This window comes from Enhydra lutris, unplaced genomic scaffold (genome assembly GCF_002288905.1).
Source record: "Enhydra lutris kenyoni isolate GAN:26980312 unplaced genomic scaffold, ASM228890v2 scaffoldscaffold34, whole genome shotgun sequence".
Classification (NCBI taxonomy): Eukaryota; Metazoa; Chordata; class Mammalia; order Carnivora; family Mustelidae; genus Enhydra; species Enhydra lutris.
This window is the reverse complement of record NW_019154118.1, coordinates 14690373-14715698: the sequence shown is the minus strand read 5'-3', so window position 1 is coordinate 14715698 and position 25326 is coordinate 14690373. Positions and strand designations below refer to the sequence as shown.

Here is a 25326-nt window from a genome sequence, read left to right as displayed (position 1 = left end):
GATTCACTGTGTCATCTCCGTGAGGGACCTGCCCACTCCGTGTTTCCTTTCTGTCTCCCGTGATACTGGAATACCAGTGATTGCTCTGAACGATTCCTGAGATGACTGTCAGGGTCAACACCAAATGCCCTCTGACCAGACAGGAACCCGCACACCTTTCCAGTGCTGGAGTTCCAGCTCCCCCAGCAGCATCGAGGGCCGACCGCACGGGGCAGGTCCTTGTTGTCCCTTTGTCCCCCCAGCCCTGCAGGAGGCAGGACTCTGACTCGGTCTCCCTGATGAAATGCTGGAAGCTCAGACCAGTGAGTAACAGAGACGTGGTCCTGGGGCTCCTGAGGGGCTGCGGGCCCACTCAGTACCATCCATGAAGGGACCCAGCACCCCAGGGCAGTGGACAGGACGCCTCTGTGGGGCCCCCCTCAGCAGGGAATCCCTAGAAGGGGACCTCGAGGCCCCAAAGTCTGACTCCTGCAGACTCCTCCCTTCCTCCTGCTCAGGGGGGCATCTGCAGAGGAGACGAATCTGGGGGAGATGTTAATTAGTTCTGACAAATTAATAAAGAAAGCCTAATTTATTCTCCGGATCTAATTTCCTTCCCTGTGCTTTATTTTCCTGCCCAACAAGCTGCTTGCTCAGGAAACCGAGGGAAAAAGGCAGTGGCAGTAGGGTCATCGGAAGACGGGTCGGGCCCAGATGAAGCTGCCCCCTCCTGCCCTCTCCCTGCACCACCCCGCCCCTCCCCTCTGGTGCTCCGGGAAGCCAGCCCCAGACACTAAGCTGTCAAACCACTCCCAATTATCTCCCTCTATGCCCGCAGGCTCCAGGGGCGACAGTGTAGCACGCTGGCGTTGACTCCTTCTGTCACCGGCCTGCTCTGCTTGGGAAAATGCAATTTAATGAAGTCCAAAGGCAGGGCTGGGGCAGGCGGGGTCCCAGGAAGAGGGTGGTGCTGGCCTGGGGATGGCAGATCATGTCCCCTTTCTGCGGTCCTCCATCCGATAGCAGGTGTCTCATCTTCGGTGCTCAGCCGAATGCCGGCGGGAGGGGTTGTCCCTGCCTCCACTCCCCGCTTCTGCAGCAGGGAGCAACCGAGGCATTGACCTCCCCCGTCAGGGCCTCCGCCTCCCTTGGCTGCCCGCTTTAATAGCGTATGGTCATGACAGCTCGGAAATTCTTCCCGCTGTTTAATCTTGATCGCTTCTGCTGAAAGGCAAGTGAGCGTCCCCGGGCCTTTTGAAACAGAACCCGGGAGAGGTTCAGCCGCCAGACACTTCCAGGCCAGGGTCGGGGAAGGAGGCCATCCGGGTGCTGGCAAGCCAGCTCTGGTGCTGGAGGACAGCGGGTCTTCCGTCTGGATTTGGGTTGGTTTGAGCCTGGCCTCACCACTCGCACCCTCCTGTTCTCTCTAGGTATATAGCAATGAGGCCCTAGCTCCCGGCTCCTGGGTTCAGATCCCAGCTCCGCCACCGGCTTGTGGTATGGCTTTAGACTGTGTGTGTTTCCTCTGTACACAAAAGAACAATGGTAGTAACTTCCTCCTAGGTCGCTGGGAAGATGGAACAGACTTGTGTGAGCAGAGCAGCAGGAGTGGAACCTGGCACAGAGGGAGTGCTCAGCAAACGTCAGCTCGTGCAGCCGACGCCGCTGTGCCTGCCAGGTCCCTTGAAGCTCCACGGTTCCTCTTGATGCCAGGCCCCCACACCTGCTCTTCCTTCTTCTTTTTCCTCTTTCTCCAGCATCCCTCATCCTTTAAGTTCCCCTAGACGGGGTCAAAGCTCCTTGCTGTGTGTGCCTGCCAGGCCATCCCCTTTGGCCATTGCTACAACCGGTAAGAACTCACTTACGGTCTGTCCCCTACTAGACAGACCACAGCTCCATGAGAACACTGCCGGTGCTTCTGGCTCGAGCTGGATCCCAGCACCCCACCATGCCCGCCCACATCTCAATCACTCAAAGCCAATGATGGGCAACAGGACTGGGAGGCCAGGGGCCATCATCGCTTCTTATGCCCCCGTAGAAAGGGTCTGGGATGGAAGCGGTTTTGAGAAATGCTCCTGGCAGGGATAGAGGGGGCCGGTTCTGAACACAAGCTTCTCTGCCTGGCTCCATTCTGGGTCCTACATGCCGGAGGCCCCAAAACTAGTTGGGAAGGGCTTTCCTGCTGCATGCCAAAGACACAGAGCAATGTCTCACAGCAAGGGCAGTCAGACAACTCTAGATATCAGAGGGCCTTGGACTTGACCAAGTGCTGGAGGACCGCCGTGCGTCCTGCACGCATCCGCCATCTGGCCCGCCAAGGATGGGCCAGAAGAGACTGCAGAGGAACAACCAATCTGCCCCTCTTGCTGGACAGACAAGGATACTGGGGCCAGGCCCTGCCTAGGGCGACTTGGCCAGCACGCGGCCAAGGCAGGGCTCCTAACTCTGAGGCTGATGCTCTTTCCCTGAAAGCATGCGTGGCTCACAGTAGCAAACCCACTTTCTGTCCGATCCTTGTATTTGATTCCCGCCACCCTGGATTTCTGTTAAAGTCACTGCCCCGTTCATGCTCCCAGTGAGGTCCCAGAAGGATCAGTCACATACAGTGCAAGGCGCCAGGTTAAAGCCAAGGTGTGCTAGGCTCTTCCAAACTGTCCCCTCCGCTGCACCTAGGCCTCTTGCCCAAGACCAGTCCCTGCTCCCCCCAAACCTCCCAGACTCTGCTCCTTCGGGAAGCTGGCCCGTGGGGGTGCCACCAGCTCCTGGCTCGCCGACCCTGCCTTAGCACCCACTGGAAGGAGTGGCTACTCAAGGGCACATGGTGGGCATTCCTGGTTGCCATCATGTTTCTGCATGTGCGCTAGAGGGCAGGGCGGTCTCCCTCCTCCCTCTGGATCTTTCCCAGGACCACCCCAGTGTTTCTGGAGATGGAGAGAGCCCAGAGAAGGGAGAGAAGGGCTTCTGGGCACAGAGGGCCGTCCTCAGTGTAAAAAGAGGTTCCCTGGACCCTTCTTCCATCTTTCCATCCATGATTTGGTTTCCTAAGCCGTGTGAGGGCTCAGAGCAGGTCTGAGTATACCCCGGAGCAAGGACAGGCCCTGGGGTTGCCGAGAACGCCCTGCCACACACCCAGCTAGGAGGACCGATGCAGAAACGGGGCTGCAGATTCAGCTGTGTCCGTAGCCATGCCAGGCACTGCGGCGAGGGGGTGTGAGGGGACCCAGCAGGGCTGGGACAAGGGCAGCACCCGGTCAGCAGGAGCAAGGCCAAGGCGCAAACTGCCCTTGGCGGTGGGTGGAGAGCTACTCCCAGGACGAGACAGCACGCATCCCTGGCCCCAGGCTGAGGGAGGCCTCGGACATTCTTCCGCTCACAGCCTGGCGGGAGTTTCTGTGGCAAATGTAGGCAGCGAGGGCTGAGTGCCTGCCCTGCCACACCAAGCGGGACTCTCCCTGAACTTTCCTCGAATGTGAGACAGGGAAAACCACCCTGGCCTCTGCAGGCTACAAGAGGAGGGGAGGGGACCACTCACAGATGCTGTCATGCCATGCAGGAAAGGGGGGCACCTCCCGGGGGCAGGGGCTGGTCAGGCTCAGCTCCTGGAGCACACTGTGGTGGGCAGGATTTTCAAGGAGACCACACGTGTGTGTGCGTGCGTGCGTGTGCGTTTACAGAGGCCCATTTAAGGTAAAGGGTGGCCAGGAAGGCCTCACTGAGAGGGGACATTTGAGGCAAGAATCAGGAGCCAACCATGGATCTGTCTTGGAGAAGAATGTTCCAGGCGCTGAAGTTCCAGGCGGGAGTGTGCCTGGGAAGTGTGGCTGGTGTGGCTGGAGGGGAGGGAGGCAGGGACTGGAAGAAAGAGCCCAGGGTCCTCTGGGCGGGATGAGGGAGAGCCACCAGAGTGTGCACAGAGGGGCGCACGGTATGGGCTAGGTCTGAGGGAAGACGCTGACAACTGCGGAGAACACGCTGGGATAGGAGGCAGGGGTGCTAGGAGGGAGGCGACAGCTATCATCCCGGACATCTTAGCAGCCTGAGCAAAGGTAGGGAGGGAGAGCCAAGGCCCCAGGGGGAGGGGAGGGGTGGGGCAGGGGGAGGGGCAGCATCCAGGCCTCTGGAGCCCACCTCTCCCACCTCTTCAGGTAAGACAGCGGGTGCACACACCCTCTTCCCACAGATAAGCTGTCCTCCTGTCCCGGGCCTGAAAGGGATGTGGGAGGGGCAGGGGTGAGGAGGAAGGGCCTGCACAAAACAATGGCCTTGAGCCAAGACAAGAGATGCTTGTTCCCCTTTATTTATGATAGTTGTTGGGAGACATAAGGCCAGCCCTCCCCCTCCTTCCACCTCTCCCTGCCATCCCCACCTCTTCCCTGGGCACAGGCTTTCCTCTGACACACAGAGATCAAATAACTTTTCACTCAAAGGGAAAGATACTATCTCCCCTTACAATTCAGCACCAACACCAGCAGACTGACATCCCCAGATTAAAAGGCAATTAGGCAGCTTTGTTTTTGCAGGGGCTGAAGGTCTGCCTGGCACCCTTCTTGGGAACTGGATCCCACTGTGGGGAGGGCCAATGGCTCCGGTGACTCCCCATGGAGAAGGCTGCTGGCCCCACCTGGGTCCCATCCCCATCCCCAACTGAGACACCACTGTAGCTTTTCTCTGCAGACCCTTGCCCTTGGAGAGTGAAGGCTAGGTGTGTGATCCCCCCTCCCCGAAAATATAGTACTGATGGCTTTCAAGTCTATTTCAAAGAGACAGCATGGACCTGCCCCCACCAGGGTTTCCAATCTTTTGGAAAGGACATAAAAGATGAGGAGAGAAGGGGCTTCTTCACTTGGTTCACGGTGCTGATGGTGCACGAGGGGTCAAGGCCAACAGCCCCTTCCTAGCATCTATGTCCCATCTCATTGAATTTCCCCGGAGTGGGTAGTATCACCATTGTTTTAACGCTCAGTAGTTCAATTTTCATAGAAGCAGAAACCGAGGGTCAGAGAGGCGGGGTAGGTTGTCCAAGGGCTCAGAGCTAGTTTGCGGGAGGCAACCCCAATCCCTCCCGCCCTCAAGTCCTCCCCATGGGGCTGGCTGAGGAAGGGGAGGGTTTTAGAATCATCATTTGCCTTCCTGTAGTTTCCGTTGGCCAAGGACAGTAGGATCTTGGCCAGCCCTGCCAGCTGCGGTGGGTCAGGGGATGACCATCCACCCGTAAGTGGTCCTTAAAGGATAGGGAGGTTTTCGTCAGGCACAGGTGCAAAGGCCACCATGCTTACTTTGTCATAAAGCTCCCTTGGGAACTGGGCTCCTGCCCCCCACCCCACTAGCCTAAACATCATTGTGTGCCTCCTCCCTTGCCCAGACGAGGCTCCGTCCTCCAGGATACGGCAGACTCTCTCCTGCCTTTGGGTTTTGACATAAGCCGTTGTGTCTGCTGGGGGCACCCTCCTCTCCTGTACCCACCACTGCCCTTTTCTAGCTAAGGGCCACTCTCTGCTCTCTTTTGCTGTCCCCCCTCCTTTTGCCAAAACTTCCACCCCATCTCTCATGCCAGCGACCACCAAGGTGCTCCACAAAGGCCGTCTAACCGAGGGGAGGACCCCTCCCCACCTTCTCTCACCTCTGAGAATCCACAAAGGCAGCTCTCAGACCCAGCCATACCACACCCCCCCCCACCCTGTCCCTGCTAGGTCAGGTCACCAAAACCTCCCCTCCTTTCCAGGTCCTTCTCCGGGGTCACCTCTCCCTGATAAAATCTACTGGCCCTGGCTTTCCTATTCCCCTCTCCCGTGCCAAGTGCATACTCCAAGTCCAGCACTGTACCAGCCTCTCTTGGGCAGAAGTGACCATGGTGGCAGCAAGAGATGGGAGGGCAGAGGAATAAGAAAGAATAAGGCACTTTCTTTTCCTCCGGAAGCTCCACCTGGGAGGGAACTCACCCATGCAAGCAAATGATTACTGAGTTAAGTGCTCTGTTTTGTTTTTTGAAACTATGAACCCAAAGCCATGGGAGTCCAAAAGGAGACACGATCCTCAGGGTGATGGTCGACAGGAGAAGAGTGAGGTTTTTAGCTGGGTCCAACAGGACGAGCAGGAATCCCTCAGAGAGAGAAGAGGGGACCAGAAGAGACAAGGTTGTCTGAAAGCCTGAAGGTTGCTAAGCGTTGCCTTATTGGTGCAGAGGTGAGCGCCAGGGAGATGTGCGTCAGCTGAGAAAGGGCTCTGTCCACAAGGGTCTGCCTGTCCTCTAGCCACTGGGAGCCACCGGCTCTCCTTCGGCAGGGCAGTGACACCACGAGAGGCACAGGACTGCTCTGTGAAAAGCACTGGCCACAAAAAGGCCACACAGTGTGATTCCATTGATGAAAAATGTCCAGAACAGGCAAAGCCAGAGACGTGGAAGCTGATCGTGGTTGGCAGGGGTTGGGGTGGGGTGGCTAAGGGAAGAACAGGGAATGGCTGCCAAGGGGTACAGAGTTTCTTTTTGGGGTGATGGAAACATTCTCTGTCAGCAAGTGGCGACGGTCACCCAACTCTGTGAATGTACTAAACCCCACTGTAACTTTAAGTCGACTTTAAAGGGCGACTTTTACAGCTGGTGAATTCTATCTCGAGAAAAAAAGCAGAGGCCATGGAGTGGGATGGATGGTGGGGAGCCAGAGCCTACCCCTGCCCTGGGGGAGGCAGGCTGGCCACTAGGAGGCCTCCGCAAGGCTGCAGCACCCCCACACGGAGGGGTCCCTGCTCAGCACGGCTGCTCAGAGCCATGACCCGCTACTGCCTGTCGACTTCCTCCCTCCCTTGGTCAGGAGGGATTCTGCTGGGCTGGAGCGCAGGGGAGAGATCTTGGGACCACCGCCTCACAGGGGCTGCTCCCCCTACCCCCATGGGCAAGAGGCGTGGCTGGCACTTTATTCCTGGGACCTGACCAATAGACAGGTCACCTGACCAAGGCATGCCACTTATTTCTGAAGACAGGCAGATCCCCTGGTAATAGAGCAGGCAGGGAAGAGGCTTTGCCACAGAAGGGAAAATTAGGGCAGAAAATAACATCATGAAAACAGAAGTGTCCAGAAATAGGAGGGAAAGAGGCTTGTTCACATCCCAGTGTGTGAAGCCCTATCTGAGCTCCTGCACGTCTGAGACGGTCCCACAGCAGGGCCCCCCACGTTTCTCTGCTGGGTTCTGAGCTCTTCGATGTGCCTGGCATGTGGGGTGGGGGCTGGTCCTGAGTGTCCACAGCAGGGCTGTGAGGGAGCACTCACTCCCAAGGACTCCATTCTCAAAGCCCTGTCGCCTGGAAGGTCTGGGGACTGAGGTTCCCTAGACACCCGGATGGGGAGGGGGGTGCATCAGCCATCAAAAGTGGGTTGAAATTTCTGAGGCCTGTACAGTGGTGTGTGTGTGTATGTGTGTGTATGTGCGGTCCCCAGTTGAAGGAGATTCTGAGATGCCCGGATGGGGTGAGGAAGAAGTCTGGAGGCAGGGGAGACCGAGGCTTGAAAGTACAAGCAAACACCACAGGCTCTGATGTCCCCTGATTCCCCTTCCAGTCCCGGTGTGGCCAGAGGGTAGGGCCGGCTCCCCAGTCTACACAGGCGGCCGGTGCTTATGAATGAAAGCTGGAGGAAGCCCAAAGCAGCCTGAGAGAGCAGGAGGGTGACACCAGGGCTCCCGACTCCCTAGTGGGCAACGGAGAGCTTTATTCTTCCTCTGGGCTTGGGCCCCAGGGCAGGGCAGGGCAGAGAGGAGAAGGCGAGGCAGAGCAGGTTGGAGGGGGAGGACCTCACTGATTTTTCCCAGCATCCCCCAGGCCACTTCTCTCACCACAAACCTCAGTCTCAAGCCACTTGGTTGTCATGGAAACAGGCAGAATAGAACAGATGGTCTCCACTAGTCAAATTCCAATTAAACAGGGCAGAGATGGATCGAGAAGGGGGTGTGAGGTGACTAGGCCACGGAGGGCTCTGGCCCCAAACCCAACCCGCCCGCCCCGGGCCACCCCATGATGAACAGGAAGCCCCTGGTCCCTTCCGGCAGACCAGGGGCTGGGGTCAGAAGGACATTCCGGGAGGTGGGTCGAGAAAGCTGCCCAGGACAGTCACCACCCCGTCCCTTCTGTCCTTACCCCTTCTCAAAGGTGCAGGAGAGGGCTGCAAGTTGAGGGCACACCACCGTGGAGAGGGGCAGTGCTGGGGGACACACGTTTAAATCTACAGGACCACTGGAAGAGAGACACACGCGTGCGTATGTGTACACACAAGCACACTTGTGCAACGCAATCGTGCATCCATGTATACACACACACCCATGTGCCCATTTGCAGGCTCACAAACACACGGAAGGCATGTGCGGAAAGTGAGGCAAAGCCATGAACCAGCCATGAACACTCTTAGAACAGTACAAAGAAAATGCTTTGGAAAACAGAGTAAGCAATTTATTTCCATTTATTTCATAAACATGCATTAAAAAAGAAGGAATTAGAAACACACACACACACACACACACACAGACGTGCACACCATGCGGTTCCAGGCTCAAGGACACAGGGCACATTAACTAGTAGCACGATCACTGTGCTATGGCGGGAAGGCTCGCCGAGTGCCATGGAAATACTGGGGAGGAAATGATGAATTTGGGGCAGGGGATTAGAGAAGGGTCTTGAAGGACGAGAGGAAGCTGGCCAGGCCATGAGGCAGGGCCCCCACCAAGCAGAGGGACAGTGGGAACAAAGGCCGGGTGGGAGGAAAGGTGGGAAGCAGCGTGCGCAGGGCACGAGCCCCTTGGGAGTGGGGTCTGGCTGCAATGCACGGAGGCTTGCCAAGCACACACACCCGTGCACAACTTCACACTCGCAGCCACCGAGCCCCCCGGTTCCTAGGGCTTGACGCATAAAAGATACCTAGTAAATGTTAACTCCAGGAGAAAAGATGCTTTTGTTTGCTGCAAACACCATGAGGTGGGTACAGGAGGTGTCGGGAGAAAGGGAAGCGTCAGAAGTTTGCACATCTTGGCTACGGGGGTTACACAGAGTGCCAAGAACCCAGAGAGGTGTGCAGAAGAAGAAAGCTTACAGCCTGCTAGGGGCTGAGAAGGAGGGAAGCCGGCCAGCTCCCATCAGTTTACTGTGCATTTATGGAGTGCCTACTGTGTACAAGGCACTGAGCGAGAGCCTGCAGAGATCTTAAGACTGAGGCCTCTCCTTCAAAGAGCCGTGTGTCTGGGGCGAGGGGAGGAGAGAAAGTACTAGACAGCACAGTAGGTTCTTGCTACAGTGAGACCCTAGATCACTGGTTCTCAACTGGGGTAACTCTGCCTCCCAGGGGACACTGAGCAATGTCTGAAGACATTTTTTATTGTCACACGGGGGGAGGTGGGGGAGGACGCTGCTGGCATCTACTAGGCGGAGGTCAAACACCCCATAGCATACATATAGCCCCACATAAAAAAGAATGATCTGGCCCCAAATGTCAGTGGTGCTGGCTGGGGTTGAGACACCTGGCGTAGACCATGGAGCCTGTCCTTAAGCCAGCAGCCTGCGAGAGTTTCAGACAGAGCAGGGGTGGGCAGGCGGCACGGGAATGGGGAGAAGCCCCCAGGATGTCTCAGAGGGCTCGGGTCCTGGGACTGGGGAGGTGTCCTGCAGAAACGAAACCACTAGGAACTGATGACAAACGAGATACCGGGGATGAAGGAGGAGTCCCAGCTCTAGTAAATGGTAGAATTTGGGTTCCATCAGGAAAGCTGGCCTGGGGTGCAGGTCAGGCCGAAATCAGACAGAACAGACTGGGGGATTGTTTGCTTAAGTCCAAAACCCTCCACAGGGCCTTCCTGGGCCCTCACATGGCCACAGGCCCCCATCCCCCATTTGCTCTTCCGTGGGCACTCCCTCAGGCTGGCCCACTCACTCTCCTCTGCCACTTCAGTTACTCCCGCTCAGACACCAATGCCCCGTCCCAGCCTCAAGGTCACTTCCCCAGGGCAGCCTCTCCCAGGTTAGGGCTTGGTGGCCCCTTCACAGTCCTGTGCATGCTTGAATTGCTTGGAAAATTCTCAAACTGCTCTGCACATCAGTCCAGCCAGCCGGGAGGACACCTGTTTGGGCTACCACGGTGCATCACTACAAGTTCGTGGGAAGGATTTAAACAGGCAGGAGAGGCTCGCCGGGGCCCTGGCTTTGACCTTGCCTCCTTTCCCACCTCCCTATTCCCTGACCACTCAACTTAGAGAAATAGGTCTAGAAGGAGCTGTTCCGGGAGCCGTCAGGGTGGGGCAGTGCCCAGGACCCTGAGGGAGAGGCACGGAAGCCTGCACGACCCAGGAGGACAGTTTCTAGCAGTTAGAGGTGAAAATGTCACCCAAATACCCAAACTCAAGGGCACACGGCCTCCCTCTCCTCCTCACCCCTGCACCGCCGATTCCGCTTTCATTTGGGGAGGGTCGGCGGCGACAGGGCCGGCCCTTCCAGGAAACATCCAGGGGCGTCCAAAGAGCCTGTGGGGGGAAGCCGGCTAAAGCAGACCACTAATCTCTCTTGAAGATTAAATACCACACTCGCTGGCTCCTGAGGCCAGAAACCAGCTGGGGGAGGGGGCTGCCCAGGGCCAGGGTGTGGGTGGGGGAGGGGAGCTGAAATTGGGGAAAACCCATCAATGATTAACCAGAGCTACTAATTATTAACCAGCTGGACTCCTGGACTTGAGAGCCCCATTTCTGGCTTCACCCCTTCCGTGTCAAATCCCAAGCATCCTAGAGCTCCGCACCCCGCCCCTCCCTCCCCCCAGAGACTATCTCCAGCTTGGCCTTGCTCTTTATCTTCCAGTGACCCACCCAGTGGCTGTGGCTGGGGAATGTCAACCCCTACTCCCAGCCCTGCCGAGGGTGCGGAGCAGCATGGATGACAGTGACGGAAGCCGGATTTGGGCTAGGTCTGCATGACCCAAAGGCAGCCTCGTCCTTGGGATCCGAGCCCTCCTCACTTCTAATCCCAGCCCCCACGCCCACCCTACCCTCTGGAGGGTAGCTCCGCCCCTTAGATCTCCCTGTTTAGCCTCAAGGTTTGGCAAGGGGGGGGCGCTCCCAAAGCTTCTGTTGGGGGGGGGTCTGATGATGGGGAGGGTGGGGAGGGTGGCAAGCCTGGGGGATATGGGAGAAGGGGCTCTGGAGCGGAGTAGAGGAGAGGCATGTTGGGGCTCCAGATGGAGGCTTTTGGGGTTACCTTTAGGATAAAGAGAAGCCCAGACTCTGCAGGGGCAAATGACTCCTTTAAGCAACGGCCAAGGGAATCCATGGCTAAGTCAGCCTCATCTGAGAAGCAGAGTGGGTGGGTCACAGTGGTCTATGGCCCCAGGGTGACTTTGGTGGCTGGATGGTGGGAACGAGCTGCCCGCAGGGTGGCAGACGGTCGGTATCACAGCGTCTGTACCACAGGTCAGACAGTGGGGTGCCTCACCCTGCCACACGCCCTGGCTCGCCCTCCTAGTGCTGAGACTTGCCACGGAACTGCTGCCCCATGTCGTGAAACGCTAACGGGCAACAGGAGAGGCTACCAGGAGGTCACGCCACATGGGCATCCCTGAGGTGCGCTGCCTCCCATGGGGCACCCCGCCCGCCCGTCCCCATGAGGGCACAGGCTGCTGGGAGGAGGAGGGGCTGCTCCCGCTGTCTCCAGGGTGAAGAGAAGGCAGGCAGAGGATCCAGCTCCTCACCCCCTCCCCACGGCCCTCCCCGCTGTCCTCTCTGTGCCCGGAATCTGGGCAATATGCTCCCTTTCTCAGGCCCTTCTCTCCCCATCACCAACTTAATTCCTTAATTCCCACTGGAGATAAGCGGATCTTTCACTGCAATTTATTGTTAATCCAAAGGAAAACAGGGTTCGGAAGGGGTGAGGGGGAGGTGGGAAAGCGTGAAGGCGGCCAGCTGGCTCTGCCTCCTCCTGGGTCCATGGACGGTTGCAGTGGCTGCTGCAGGATCCCAGGCCAAACCCCCGGGGACACAGCAGCCCCCACTCGGGGCCCCATACCCGCTGCTGGAGATCTCAACAACCTGGTTCCATGGAGAGCGCCTAAGATGGCACGGTGGGTCAGAGTTGACCAAAAGCACCCAGAGGAGAGAAGACCGAGAGTGGGGGACCCTCTGTAACCGCCGGAAGGACACCATGCACCAGATCAGATGTGCTCCCCACAAGCCCAAAGGAGGCAGAGACAGGAGTCGGCAGGGGAGGGGGGGCGGGGGTTGGGACTTTGGGCATGCAGATCTCAGTGCAGAGAAGAATCTGGGGCACTCAGAGCTGACAGGGCTTCTGTGCAGGGTGCTGAGTCCCCTGTCATCGGGGGTATTCATGCTGAAGCTGGATGTTCAACCAACCGGTGGGGATGGGGCTGAGGGGATTTTAAGTGAATGGGCGTTTCATTATCCTTTTTCCTTCCAGGGCCGGGATTCTCCTGACTTCCCCCTGTCTATCCTCTCCTGCTTTCCCCTGCAGGGAATGGGGTTACCCTCAGCTGATAGCTCAGCTGGGAGGCTCTTCCCAGATCTGGGGGAGGGAGGGGAACAAAGGGGTTCAGAAGCAGAGCCCGCCTTTAAGGACGCAAGAGAAGCCAGGCCTGTGCCCCATCACACCTGTGCCTTCAGAGCCTAGCAGGGAAGGCTTAGGAAGAGTGATAGGTTTACCTGGGCATTAGCCCACAAGGCCCCAGCTCCCTCTTCCCATCTCCCAGCCAAGCCAGCGTCCTGCAGGCATTAAGTGACAACACCCTCGGGTTGTCACCTGCTGTGTGTGAGGCCAGAGGGCAGATTCCATCCCTCCCCTGTGGGACTGGGAACTCCAGGATGGCCAAAGTTATGCTCAGTGCTCAGTCCCTGTTCCCCGCTATGTGCGGGGCCCACGGGAGGCACTAGTGCCCACACTGTCGAGGGAATGCAGGAATGGACGTGTCCACCCGCCTTCTGCCACCACACACCCAGGGCAGAGGGATTCCCCCAAGTGCAGGCACCCAGCATGTTGGGCAGCCAGAAGCCTGCACATGGGGTTCGCTGGCTGAGGGCACATAACTCTTGCTTCCAACTACTCTTAAGGAAGGGAGCACAGGATAGCTCCGAAGAGCCACCAGCGGGCATCGTCCGGGACCCTCTGGAGGTGGGGGTGATTTTCCAGGAGCCCAGGAGCCTGCGTGGGTGATGTACGCTGCCCAAGTGGCAAGGAACCCAGCCGATGGCCCCTGCAGTGTGCTGGGGCAGGCGTCCCAGCCCCGAGGAACCCACCCTCCCCTAGATGTGGGCTCCCTGGGCAAGCAGCAGCCACTAATACCCAGGTGGTGTGAAGACTGACTGTGCCAGGCACCGCGCTCATCACACCGCGCGGCTGTCTACCGCTTCTCAGCCTCTCGTCACCGCAGGCCCACCTTCCAGGGGCGGGAACTCAAGTTCAGAACAGGCAAGACACAGACCCGCATGTGGGCCCATGTAAGTAGTACGAGACGGAGACCACTCGGCCCCCCAACAAACAGGGGGCTCAATCTGCCGGGGAGAAGAGTCCAACCCGTTGTTTGGGATCCTATAGACAAAACAATGATCTGAGATTGACCTTCTGCATTCTCTAACTGACGGCGGGAGGCAGTGCAGACCCTGCCAGGGACAGTTGTGGTCTTTGCCTGCCTCTTTACCTCTACTTCCTGCTCCCGCCCCCCAGTATCTAGGCTCTACCCCTCCCCCGCAACTGGGGGAGAGCCCCCCACCTCCGTGGGGGGGATGATGGCAATCGGGGTCTAATCAGGAGCAAACACATACATACACACACACACACACACACACACACACACACACACAGCACGTGACCTCATGTGTGCTCTCGCATGCATAGGCGCGCACACACAGACACACACACACACCGTAAACCTCTCTCATACACAAACAGAGGACATAAAAACACTTGTAAAGAAACACATAAAGCAGCACAAATTATCATTATGGCTTGAGCTGTGTACACAAGTGCCAGGGGGTAGGAGGGATGGAGTGAGGATAGGAGAGTGGAATCGAGCCATTTTCTGGGCAGAGCGGGGGCACTGGTCCCTAGGCAAGCTGCCTGGTGGCCCTGTGGGCCCCTGCTCCAGGATCCCTGGAGGGAAGGGGGAGCCACAGAGACCCTTCCCCTGTTACTGCCCCCGCTGTAGTGCCAGGGAGAGGTGCTGCGGGCTCCCTCCCCCATCACCACCCCCCACCCCCAGGACAGGCAGGGAGGCCCCTCCTCTGATTCCTGGGAGGTAACTCAGGTTGGGAAGGGTGCTGGGTGGGCAGGAGCAGGCAGGGGGCCGTTGCCTAAGTTCCCCGAAGACCCATCCATCAATGGAGCGGAGATAATCAGAGTGCTCAGCCGGCCCAGGACACTGATTACTCTCCAGGCACCATAAACACAGGGAATAAATCTGGGAAGGGGCTGGGTAGGAGGGCATCTCGGCGGCAGGGCTGGCCACCCTGCCTGGGAAGGGAGAGGAGGCCCATCCATCATTCTGAGAGATGTAGCTATCTAGGCCAATGAGATGAGGATAGTTCGGGGGGCGGGGGAGGTGGGCCATCATAATAAAATAATCCAGTGCACTGCGGCTGCTCTGCTCTGATCTTATTTACACTCGGGGGAAGCCTGGCCCTGCCTCCGCTCCAGTTTTTACCCGGGAGCCACTGCAGAAGGCTTCCGCCATTGACTCAAGACTCTCGAAGGATGCCTGACCACCAGGGTAGGGAAGGGGCAAAGGTGGGCCTCTGTAGGGGCTCTGTGTGGACATGTACTTCGTAGGTTTGCACAGGGGTCTGATGGGTCTTCAGGGCTCCATCCTACCCTTGCTTCCAAGCCCTTCCTGGGCACAGGGCAGACTCCAGCCTCAGGAACCAATCGCCAAGCTCTGGCCTGTGTCTGGGCCGCAGAGGCTCTGCCATAATTCAAGCTAACAGAGCATGGGTAATCTAGAACAGCAGAGGGTCTAGGAGGAATTTCTCTTTGGCGTCGAAATGTATCAGATGACTGTTTTGCAGCCCAGTTACCTTCCTAATTAAGCAAGTCTGTGAGGCCTGAGCCCACGTGGTGGCCCGCAGGGGTCAGGGTGTGCTGAGGGCAGCATTGGCCCTGAGACACCGTCGAAAGGCCAATCCGCCTGTGAGCTATCTGGAGGTCACCCAGTCCTCTGCCACCACCCTCAGAAGCATCTTGATCTTTCTGCTCCCAGGGCCCTCTTCCCTGGGACAGTTCCCTAGGCCGTGTGTCTGCTGTGCCTCTGTCCCCAGCTCCTGCTCTGAACCTGCCTGGGGCAGAGGAAGCACCAGCCCTTTCATCTCAGGGGATCAAAGCAGCCAGTACAGCTGAGCATCCTAAATCCTCCCCACCTCCCCAGGTAGGGACCCCTCCTTTGCCATCTTTTGGGAATCTCTGGGTGAGGGCAGAGGAGACCAGAACCTTCCAGAAGCTTAGGATAGGCTGACACAGGATCAGCTTGCTGAGCTGTGGACCCACCCAGAACCCAGGGCCAGCCTGGGAACACCGGCTGGGGGTAGTTCCCGGAGGCTTCTTTGGGAGAAGCTATTATTACCCCTGGCCCTAGTCTCACAGGGAAGCGTAGGAGGAGGCCCCCACGTGGCATGAGTGATGCCCCAAAGCTCAGGGGATGAGAGAGTGAGGATATCGAGACATTTCTCTCCAGCCCAGCCACATCAATACCCCCAAGACATAACAGTGACAGCAGTGGGACCTACCAGGAGTATAATGATTGTGCTCCTAGAACCTGTAAGTTAGCCGAAGGACACAGCACTGAATGACTACGGAGACTCTGGCGATAAGCACTGCTAACTCCCACCAGCTTACCCCAGCACCACCAAAGGCAACAGGGGCATAAGCAATACGTAGGGGAGGTGGGCATTCTGGACACAAGGTCCTGGGCTACTCCAGCCTTGGCAAGCTGTCTCTCTCCAACACCGGTCCATCCAAGAGAGGCTGCTGAGCTAAGTGGTCTGATCACGGACATGGGGCCCGACTTCTTGGCTCTGCCACTTACTAGTTAGTAAGTCACTTGTGTGACTATGGGCAGGCTACCTAACCTCTGCTGGGCCTCATCTTTCCACGTGTAAAGAAAAAGGGAGAACAGAAGTATCTTTCACATGAGTCGTTAGGAACATTGTTATCACACGTAAGAAGTTTACGACAGTGTCTGCCCCCCAAAGCACTCTCAACGGAAGTTCGTAATTACTATCGTTGTCATCGACTGTCCAAGCGACCCACCATGTATCCAGCTGGCATCTACTAGCAGGCCCTGATGTGGCCAAACCTGTACTAGCCCTGGGGACACAGAGATCCATCAGTAACGTACCTTGTCCCTTCGGAGCACTCAGTCTCGGGGAGAAGAGAAACCCCGGGTCCGGATGACCATATTAACAAGATGCGGAGTGGTTAGTGGCACAGGGTGGCATGGATGAGATGCGAGGGGGCTTTGGGATGGGAGAGGTCATCCCCAGCTGGAGGCGGGGTGGGTGTCGTCAGAAGGCTTCCTGACAGAAGTGGCTCTCATGTCAGTATTTAGACAAGGAAGGCGGGGAAACAGGGGCACGCATACAGGGGTGTGCGGCTGGGTGGGCCTGGCACGCGGGTGAGGGCAGTGAGACGTAAGTCAGGCGGGGGCAGCTGAAGGATGCTCCCGGGCCTGCGAGTGTCTTTCTCACGTGTGCTTTAGGTGCGTCGGTCCAAGAAGCCGCGTGGGCAGACGCAAGCCGGGAGTCAGGGGCTCTGCTAGAGTCCCGAGAGCAAGGGCGTTGCAAGCAGTCCTTCTCGAGGTGGGGCCCATGTCAAGTGGTGGCAAGGCTGGCTTGGCTCTGAGGCACCTTCTCAAACTTCCTCTGTCCTGGCAGCTGACGGAATTGCCTGCAAGACGCCAGGACTGAGGGAGGGGGTGCTTGGGGCGCTGCTCAGGGTCCAGAGAATGGAGTGCACGGAGGCAGCCTCACCAGTCCCACTTGGGGCCTGCACCCCAGACCAACGGTAGACTGGGGCCTTCCTGGGGAGCTCTAGGAGCCCACGCAGGTCTCTACTCCCCTTGCCTCCGGAGCTAGGCTGACTCTTGTCTGCCCAAACGGACCAGCCCTCCTATCTCCGCTGACTCACTTGGCAGGCACACCAGCTCATGAGCCAAAGCGTGGGCTGGCCTGCGTGACCCTCCATGGGAGCGCACAAGTGAGCTCGTGTGCCCGAAGAACCAGTTCTTTCCTCACTTTCCTCTACAAGACTGAGCTACTGAGACGGGGCAGGCTTCCCTTTGCTCTGGTCTTGTTTTTCACAGTGACTGAACCCCGGTGGTATTCTGGTGACCGGCCCGTATGCAGAATTGCAGGGGAAAGAGACAACAAGATAAAGCAGGAGGGGAAGGGGCACACAAGAGAGGAGAGGGGCTGTCAACAGGGACAGGAACCTGCTAGGCAAGAAATAATCCCGTCTTTGGTGGGGAGAATCCCAAGGGGGCAGCCACAACTCCATCACAGTCACCGTGGGCAAGTTACTCCACCTCCGGGAGGGACGTGAGACCAGCAAGTAAGTCCCTGCCAAGTGCATCTTTAGGGGAAGAAAGATGTTTCCACGGTGGGGTCCCCAGGCTTCCGCCCCCACCTTCTGGGCAGAAGGATGGGTCAGGATTCAGGCCAAGGTGGCTGGGAGGAATCCAGACTCCATCTCTGCAGCTAGTACGTGTCTCTCAGACCTAGGGGTGAGTGTGGGCTGCTGTCTCCTGCCCTCCAGCGGCCTTCTTCCCCAGAATGCGGTTTGCTGAGCTTCTCGGCCAGCTCCTGCCAGACAAAGCACACTCCTAGGGACAGCCCCGGGGTGTGGGAGCTGTGTCCTTCTCCCCTTCAGGCAAGCAATAGAATTGGGGGGCTTAAGGAGACAGGAAGGAGTGTTTCCAACTTTGGGGAACACACAGTGTAGGAGGCCTTCCTCTTAAGCCCAGAGATGGAACTCAAACTCCCAATGGGACATTCGTGTGCCCACGGCCACTGGCCTGTTTTGCTTCCTGGGCCACGCCTGCAGCCAGTCCCAGCGGAGCTACCCGCCAGCGGAACTAATGTCCTCTAATGAGATCCGGGCCAGAGTGGCCGGGCGGGTTTTATTGTCTGTGGCTTGGTAATGAGACTCCTCATAAACTGGGAATGAAACTGGGGTCTGCGAGGACCAGAGCTGGGTGGGGAGTGGCCCAGCAGAAGGAATCGGCTCTGCCTGCCAGATCTCAGCCCCTTCCCCTCTCTGTGGCCCCAGGCCGGTTCACAGGCTCTCTGAGCACCGCTCTCTGCCCTCCCTCACTCTCTGCCCTCCCTCGGGCTTCGCGCTCAGATCTCAGGGTCCTGCCTATGGCTCAGGCCAGATCTCCAGGGCGTGATGCTCTAGCTTCCAGAAGGACACCCTTCCCTCCCCCACATCCCCATCCCCCCCAATTGTACAATTGCTGGGCATCGGGTACTGTGGTGCTGACCTGGGCTCCATGGTCAGCTCTGGCTGGGCCACTCTCTGACCTGCATCCTCTCTTAACCCTCACTTCCCTAGGGAGCTATGGCTTGTTGTAGGGGGAGAGCAGTGACGGCTGGTGGAAGTGCGTGACCATCTCACTGGACCTGTTCTATCGTGGCCTGGCTCAACCTTGGCTTTGTGCCCACACAGCCTGTTTCAGCTCCCTCATCTACTGGCCTGGGAGTCAAAGACCCGGCTCCTAACGTGGCCACACTGGCTTGAGCTCGTCAGCAAATTACCACACTGACTTACTTTCCTCATCTGTAAAATGGAAAGGCCCAGGGATACCTTTCACGTGGAGTTACTGAGAGGACCCACTGGAACCATGAGCTGGTGGTTCCACTGGAACCATGAACTGGAACCATCCACTGGAACCAAGAGGGCCACATTTTTATTATGAGGGGTAAAAGGACCCCATCTGCAACGGGAGAAACTGGAAGGGGCTTTGCTGCCAGTGGGAAGCAAGGGGATGCCAGGAGGGATTCTCGATCTGGCTGTGCCATCCTGCCAGATGAATGGCCTGCTGGAGAGAGGGCCCAGGGGCCTGCCCTCTCCCCAAATGTGGGATTTTGAAAGAAGGCAGGGGCTGAGTCCCCGGCCCTCTCTGCCGCCCTGGCTTCTACCACAGCAGAGCTCCAGATGGGCAACAGAGCCTCACTGGGCCATAACCAGGGAGTGAGGGAGGTGCCCAGCGGGACCCCTGGAGACGTGCAGCAGAACAAAGGCTACAGGCACCTGCCGCGCATGTGCCTGAGTCCATGACCACCAGGGTCGGGCTCATGCAGGTGCCTGGAGCCCACCAGGCCACCTGAGCCCCCAGGGAGGCTGTAGCCCCCACCATTGTTTCCAGGTGGGGCAGCTCCTGGCTGGCGACAAGGGCAGTGAGGTCAGCACTGGGAGGGCAGTGGAGTGGCTCTTCCAGGGGAGTACAGAGGTGGCACTGCCCCACTGGCAGATGCAGAGGGGGTCGGGACCATGCGGAGGGACGGAGCGTGGGAGCAGCCACCACTTTGCTGCCCGTTTATCACACGCCTGGCAATGTGCTCAGCACTTTTCACCCGTCACCGTCAAATCTAATCTTTACAACTTCCTTGGAAAGCTGTACTCACAGAAACCCACTGTACAGATGGGGAAAACTGAGGCCTATGAATTAAACTTGACCACGTCTACTCAGCTAGCACTTCGTAGAGCTGGGATTCAAACCCAGTCCACCCACTGCACTTTGCTGGGTGGCAGAGATGGGGCGCTCTCCAGGCCATGGGGAGAGGAAGCAAACTGTCCGCCATTCTCTCTTGACTAGGGCCTGGGATCACTGCTGCTGTCTTGCCCTAGAGACCATGAAAGACACAGATCCCGCGAGCTCCTGAGAATACATAACACTGCCCCCCTTCCCTATCCAAGAATTAACCTTGGGATTATCCATTGCCCTAAAGAGCCTATAGCCTGCCGTCAGGAAGACTTTCTCTGTGTCCTTATTGGGTCTCTCCTGTTGCCCTAAGTTTGCCTCTCCTCGCGGAAAGGGTCAGGGCTCAGATGTTAGGCTTGATGCGTTTTCTTTCCATCTATCTCTTCTCTCTCCCCACCTCCCAAATCAGCACATACAATCCAGAGCTTTAAGGGTTAATTGGACTAAAGGGTGTTATCTCCAACTCGGGGCATTCCCTCTGCAAGGTGATCCCTGCTCAGATCTTAAGTTACCTCCTGCCCCAGCCAGCACATCTGCTGCTGGCTCGAAGACTTGGTCTCTATGGAGAGGGGTGGGCATCACGGGGGAGAAGCAAATGCCAGCCGACCTGGGGCACAGGGTCCCAGGCTCCCAGAATGAGCCCTCTTTGACTTCCACTAAGGGGGCTCCTGAGTTCTGCTGCACAAACCAGGGTGTCTCCAGGCACATGTATGTTGCTGACCTAGGCACACATATGGTTCTGCAGGGTGATTTATAGAAGACCAAAGCCCACTCTCATGCCCCCTTTTAAATGCTAAGAGTATGCCACCTTTCCCCCCCAGATGATCCCCTTGCTCCCCAAGTATTCATACTGGAAGCAAAGGTGCCAAATCAGGAGCTGAAAAACCTATCTCCCAGGGCCCTTCCCAGCCTTGCAGGGATCTCCAGAAGCTGGGGGACAAGCCAGGCCCCAGTGAGCAGCAGGTTCCGGATGCTATCTGCCAGGGAGACAAGAGAGCAAAGTCTCTCCAGGGGAGCCTCTCCCTGTGAGCATGCGGAGGTCCAGTCTAAAACCAAGGACAGAACAGGAACCAGTGTAGAGGCTGCTCACCCCACAAAGGACGTGACAGCCCATCTAGGAAGGAGCTGGCTGAGGGCAAATCCTAGGTCTCTTCCCAAAATCACCTCTTGGGTACTCTGACACAGACACAGGTTATTGTCAAGGCACGGAGCCATTCACAAAATCCTAGTTGGAAAGATATAAGTAATCAGTTACATGTGAATATCCACCTGATATCTATTTATGGCCCCAGTGCCCAGGTGATCCACACATTATCGGTGAAAAACATCTCCTTGCCCTCGAACCCATCTGTGGGTCTGCACGGGCACAAAGCATTGTAAATTACCAACACAAGCACACAAAGCCTTGCACATGCGTGTGTGTGTACCCACTCGACACTGACGGCGAGACAACATGCAGACTGTTGGAACCGTTATAGCCTAAGTCCCACAGCTAGCTAGAGTCCATCCCAGCCCAGCACCCAGGCCAACACACAAAGTTAAAAAAAAAAAAAAATCCAAACGGACAACACAACAGGAAAACAGGTGAATACATAGGCCCCCTCTCTGTCTCTGCCCCAGGTAGGAGCCATTCAAGGTACCAGGTTCACCAGGAAAGATACAATCAGGAAAATCGAAGGTTTATTCACACCTCCCTTGGTTGCTTTCTGTTTGTGCCGAACAATGAACATCAGTCAGCTGCTAAACAATGGCAGTACGGCAGACACGGCGGCCGGGGCAGACCCTCTGCCGGGACCCCCCACCCCTTGCCCTGGCCCGTTGGCTCAGCCATTAGCACTGGGGTTCTGCGGGCTGGTGTCACCATCCTGGCAGCGTTCAACGGTGGCCTGGGTCAGGAAGTGGCCAACGAGGTAGATTCATTGTGCAAAGCTGGGCGGCAGAAAGGGGAACTAATACCATGCTTTTGGCCAGCAATGGACCACAAGGGGCCCCCCAGCCCCCCGAGCCACAGGTATTCAGGCTCAGAGATGCCTTCTCAGCCACTCTGCCAGGGCTTCGCGGCCCAGGCTCTGCACTGTCTTTTCTCCTCCAGCTGTGCCTCTCCAGCCCAGAATCTGATTCCGAGATGCTCTCCATGGCACAGCAGCCCAGGGATCGCTGTCACACATGCTATAACTCCCAGGCCAGCAAAATGGGTTTAACCACAGTGTCCAGCCCAGCAAGCCGGAGTACAGGGCTGTCTGTGAGGAATGGGGAGAGGGGGAAAGAGCCCAGCAGCTCTGACACTCCGAGTTTCAAAGGAAACAACCTTCTGGGAGCTCTGCACAGACTGCAGAGAAGGGGTGTGTGGCAGCCACAGCGGGACAGGTCTTCTGAGGGTGTGCCTGACACCTGGGGTGTGTGTTCCCTTTCCAGACAAAAGGTTTGGGGAAGCCAATTAAGGAGGGTGTGGTGTAGGTGGGACACTAGCTCTGCGCACCTGCTTCAAAGGCAGGTTCTCTGCCTCTTCCCTGGGGCTCCTCCTGACCCTCTTTAGGGTGCAGCCCACAGTCCCCCTGACCCTCTCCCGGGAGTTAACCTGTAGGAACCACAGACTGTTATCTCAGAAGCTCGTGGGGCTTCACCGCCCAGCCAGGGAGTAAAGTCTGTGTTGTAAAAACATAATTCTGTGTTTACACGTCAATAGCCAGATTGGGAGTGGTGTGTGTGTGTGTGTGTGTGTGTGTGTGTGTGTTTAGCCGGGAGGCCATCATTCACACTGGGGGCTGCCCTCACCTGCTTTCCCCCAGAGGGGTCCTCTGGTCTGTGCTCCCTGACATAGACAAGAAGAACCCAGAAAAGAGCATCAGGCTGGCAAGTCCCCAGAGAGGAGCAGCAGCGAGCACTCAGGAGGGAGCTGGCAGGGGGGTGGAAAGCGGGGTGTGGGCAGGCCTACTGGCCTCCATCTAAGTGTCAGATGGGCACCACCACACCCGCCTGCCTCCCTCTGCAGGGGACCAGGCAAAGGGTACACGAGTGCTGGCCGCCCCTGATGCCAGCCAGCCGTGACAATGATAGTCGAGGCGCGCTTATGAAGTGCCTGTCTGAGCTGGGGTTCTGGGTCTGCCTCCTACCCCTCAATCTGGATTTTTTAGTACGGGGAGTGTCTACACTAGAGCCAGGTTGAGGGTGCCGTCTCCCTGGCCCCACTTCCTGAGCGGGGTGGAGTAGGGCAGGCGTCCAATGCTCCCTCCAAGAAGGAATTAACCACTGTGTATCACAAAGCTGGGGGAAGAGAGCAACCAAAGGAGGGGAGGCTGGGGGTGAGTTCATTCTTTTCCCCCAAACCTTCCCACTCTTTGTCCGATCAGAATTAGGTTAACCCCTGGTGTGCCAGCCCAACGACAATTCTCCCAAAGCTCGCCTTTCCCTAGAATCCTGGTGTGGACGCTATGCAGTTAAGGGTTCCCAGAAGCCCAAACCCCCAGGGGTCAGAGGAGTCCTAGGCAGGGCCTGAGCTCCACTCCTGCTGGCTTCCCAGGAGGTCAGTGTGAGAGGAAGACCTTCACTCCCCATGACCACCCTGCCAGGGAAGGGACTAGTCAGGCCCCTGGAAAGGGGCAGTGCCCCCACCCCCACACACCTAGCAGGGCAGCACCCCACAGGCTGTAGGGGTGGGGGAACCCTTGTGCTGGCTTCTACAAAGTGCTTACGATGCCATCGGCCACTCGGCGAGATCTGTGGAGCCCTGGCAGTAAGCTGGCGGCAGAAGGGGTACAGAATTGAATACGAGGCCAGATTCCTGCCTTCCAGAGGGGTACGTGAGCCCCGCAACTCGCCCGCAACTCGGCAGCCAGCCGGGCAACCCCGGGGTAACACACTATAGGAGATCCTACATTGTCCCCTACGCGGAGCTGGTCTCTCTGTACTCTGACCCCTGATTCTGCCACCCTAAGGCCAGACCACGTGCTCCAGCCAAGACCCCCCCCCTCCCCCACCGAAACCCCATCTAGCCCCAGCGGGAGGTCCTCTCAGGTTTCTTCCCAGAGGAATGGAGGAACCCCCACCCCCACCCGGGGCCCCGCTGGTGTCACCAGCCACCCTGGGAGTCGGGCAGCTTCCCCAGGGACACAAAGGGTTAAACCCAAGCGAGGGGACTCGGTCGGATTTGCCTCCTAAACGCATTTTCCAGTTGATTCCCCAGCACAATACGATGCGGGCCTGGTCGGGCCTCCGCCCCCACTCCACCCGTCAGATGGGCCAGCGCGGGCCACCCCAGGGTCGGGCGTCGGGTTAACCCCTCGGCCGCCGGCACCTCAAGGAAGGACACGAGGGGCATCCTCGGGAAAGTGGGTCATGCAGCCACCTGGCTGGCACCAAGCCCGCGGCGCTTCCTCCGGGAGGAGTCCCCAAACTGCGAGCAGAGTTCGGAGGCGAAGTCCAGCCCGCTCAAGGCCGGGAGGCTGCGAGCCCGCGCCGCCCGGGCCTCACCCACCGGGAGAGGAACCGCAGGTGAGCTAGAAGCTGCCTCTGACGCAGGAGCGGGCTCTCGGCGCCCGCGTGGGGCTGCGTGGGGCGGGAGGGGGCCCGAGCGCGCGAAGCCGTCTGGCGAAGGGGCCGGGGACAGAGACGAAGCCCCCCTGCCGCCTTCCAGACCCACAGCCCACGGGCTCTGAGACTGACGCCCTCCCCCTGGGGCTGTTGTCTCATACCCCGATACGGCGATTACGGTGATTATTTTGCATTTATGTAACATACAGTGTTTCCAAACTGCCTCCCGAGCTGAGAGCCGGTTATTAAATAAATAGAACGCTATTACATATTATTATTTTTGTGAAAAACTGAGCGGAGAAAGTGCTTTCTTGCTACACAGAGACGTGCATCCAACCGCTTCCCTGCAGGGCAGGCTGCTGGGCTGCTTCTCATCCTCTCTTTCTCCGCCGTGCCACCCGCACCCCCCTCACCTAAGCCGTGACCCAACTTTTCTGGCTCCTTTCGATGTCTATAACCCAGACGTGCCCGCCATCCAGCTCCCAGCCCCGGGAAGGCAATGGATAGTGGGGAAGAAAAAGGCAAAGACGGAACGCGCTTACCTGGGAAGAAGAATGCGGTCAAGCCGAGAGCGAGTCCCCACCAGCGTCCAGCGGCGCCCGCAAGCCCCATCCGAGCCATCGGGGTCCGGCGGTCCGGCGAGAGGGGCCGCGAGGAGAGCGCTCCCCGCGCTCCAAAACCAGTCCGGAAGACGAAGGCCGACGGGTGCTCCGGGGATCCAGGTCAGCCGCAGCCGTCGGCCGGGGCGGGGTGGGCTGGGTGCGATCCGCGCGTCCGCAGTCCGGGCCCCGGGCCGCCGGCGGCTCAGAGGCTCGGTGGATGCCCGCCGCAAGTTGCACGAGTCATGCCCCCTTCTCCTCCTCCGCTCTCCTCCCCGCGCCGGTCCCCGCCCTCTTCTTCCACGCAAAGCCGGGCTGGGGAGAGGGACCCACCCCCGGCGCGCCCGGCTGCCCGGCTGCGCGGCGCGGGCTCCCGGTCCCCGGCGCGCTCACGCCCTCCCGCTCGGCTCCAACTTGCAGGCGTCCATGGCCGGCCGTCCTCAGAGGGCGGCGGGCGGGCGGGCGGGCGGGCGGGCGGCGCGGTGGGCTCGGGGCCCAGGCGG

The 25326-nt window shown here is 58.3% G+C and overlaps 1 protein-coding gene across 1 annotated transcript in view; it reads right to left on the bottom strand.

Moving 5' to 3' along the window:
- LOC111153787 (nectin cell adhesion molecule 1) overlaps nt 1–24928 on the bottom strand; it is a 58368-nt gene extending 33440 nt beyond the window's left edge. The window contains exon 1 of the mRNA XM_022513026.1: nt 24767–24928. Within this exon, the coding sequence (XP_022368734.1) occupies nt 24767–24845 (79 nt within the window). The 5' untranslated portion in view covers nt 24846–24928. The remainder of the gene's footprint in view (nt 1–24766) is intronic.
- Between the last annotated feature and the right edge of the window lie 398 nt (nt 24929–25326).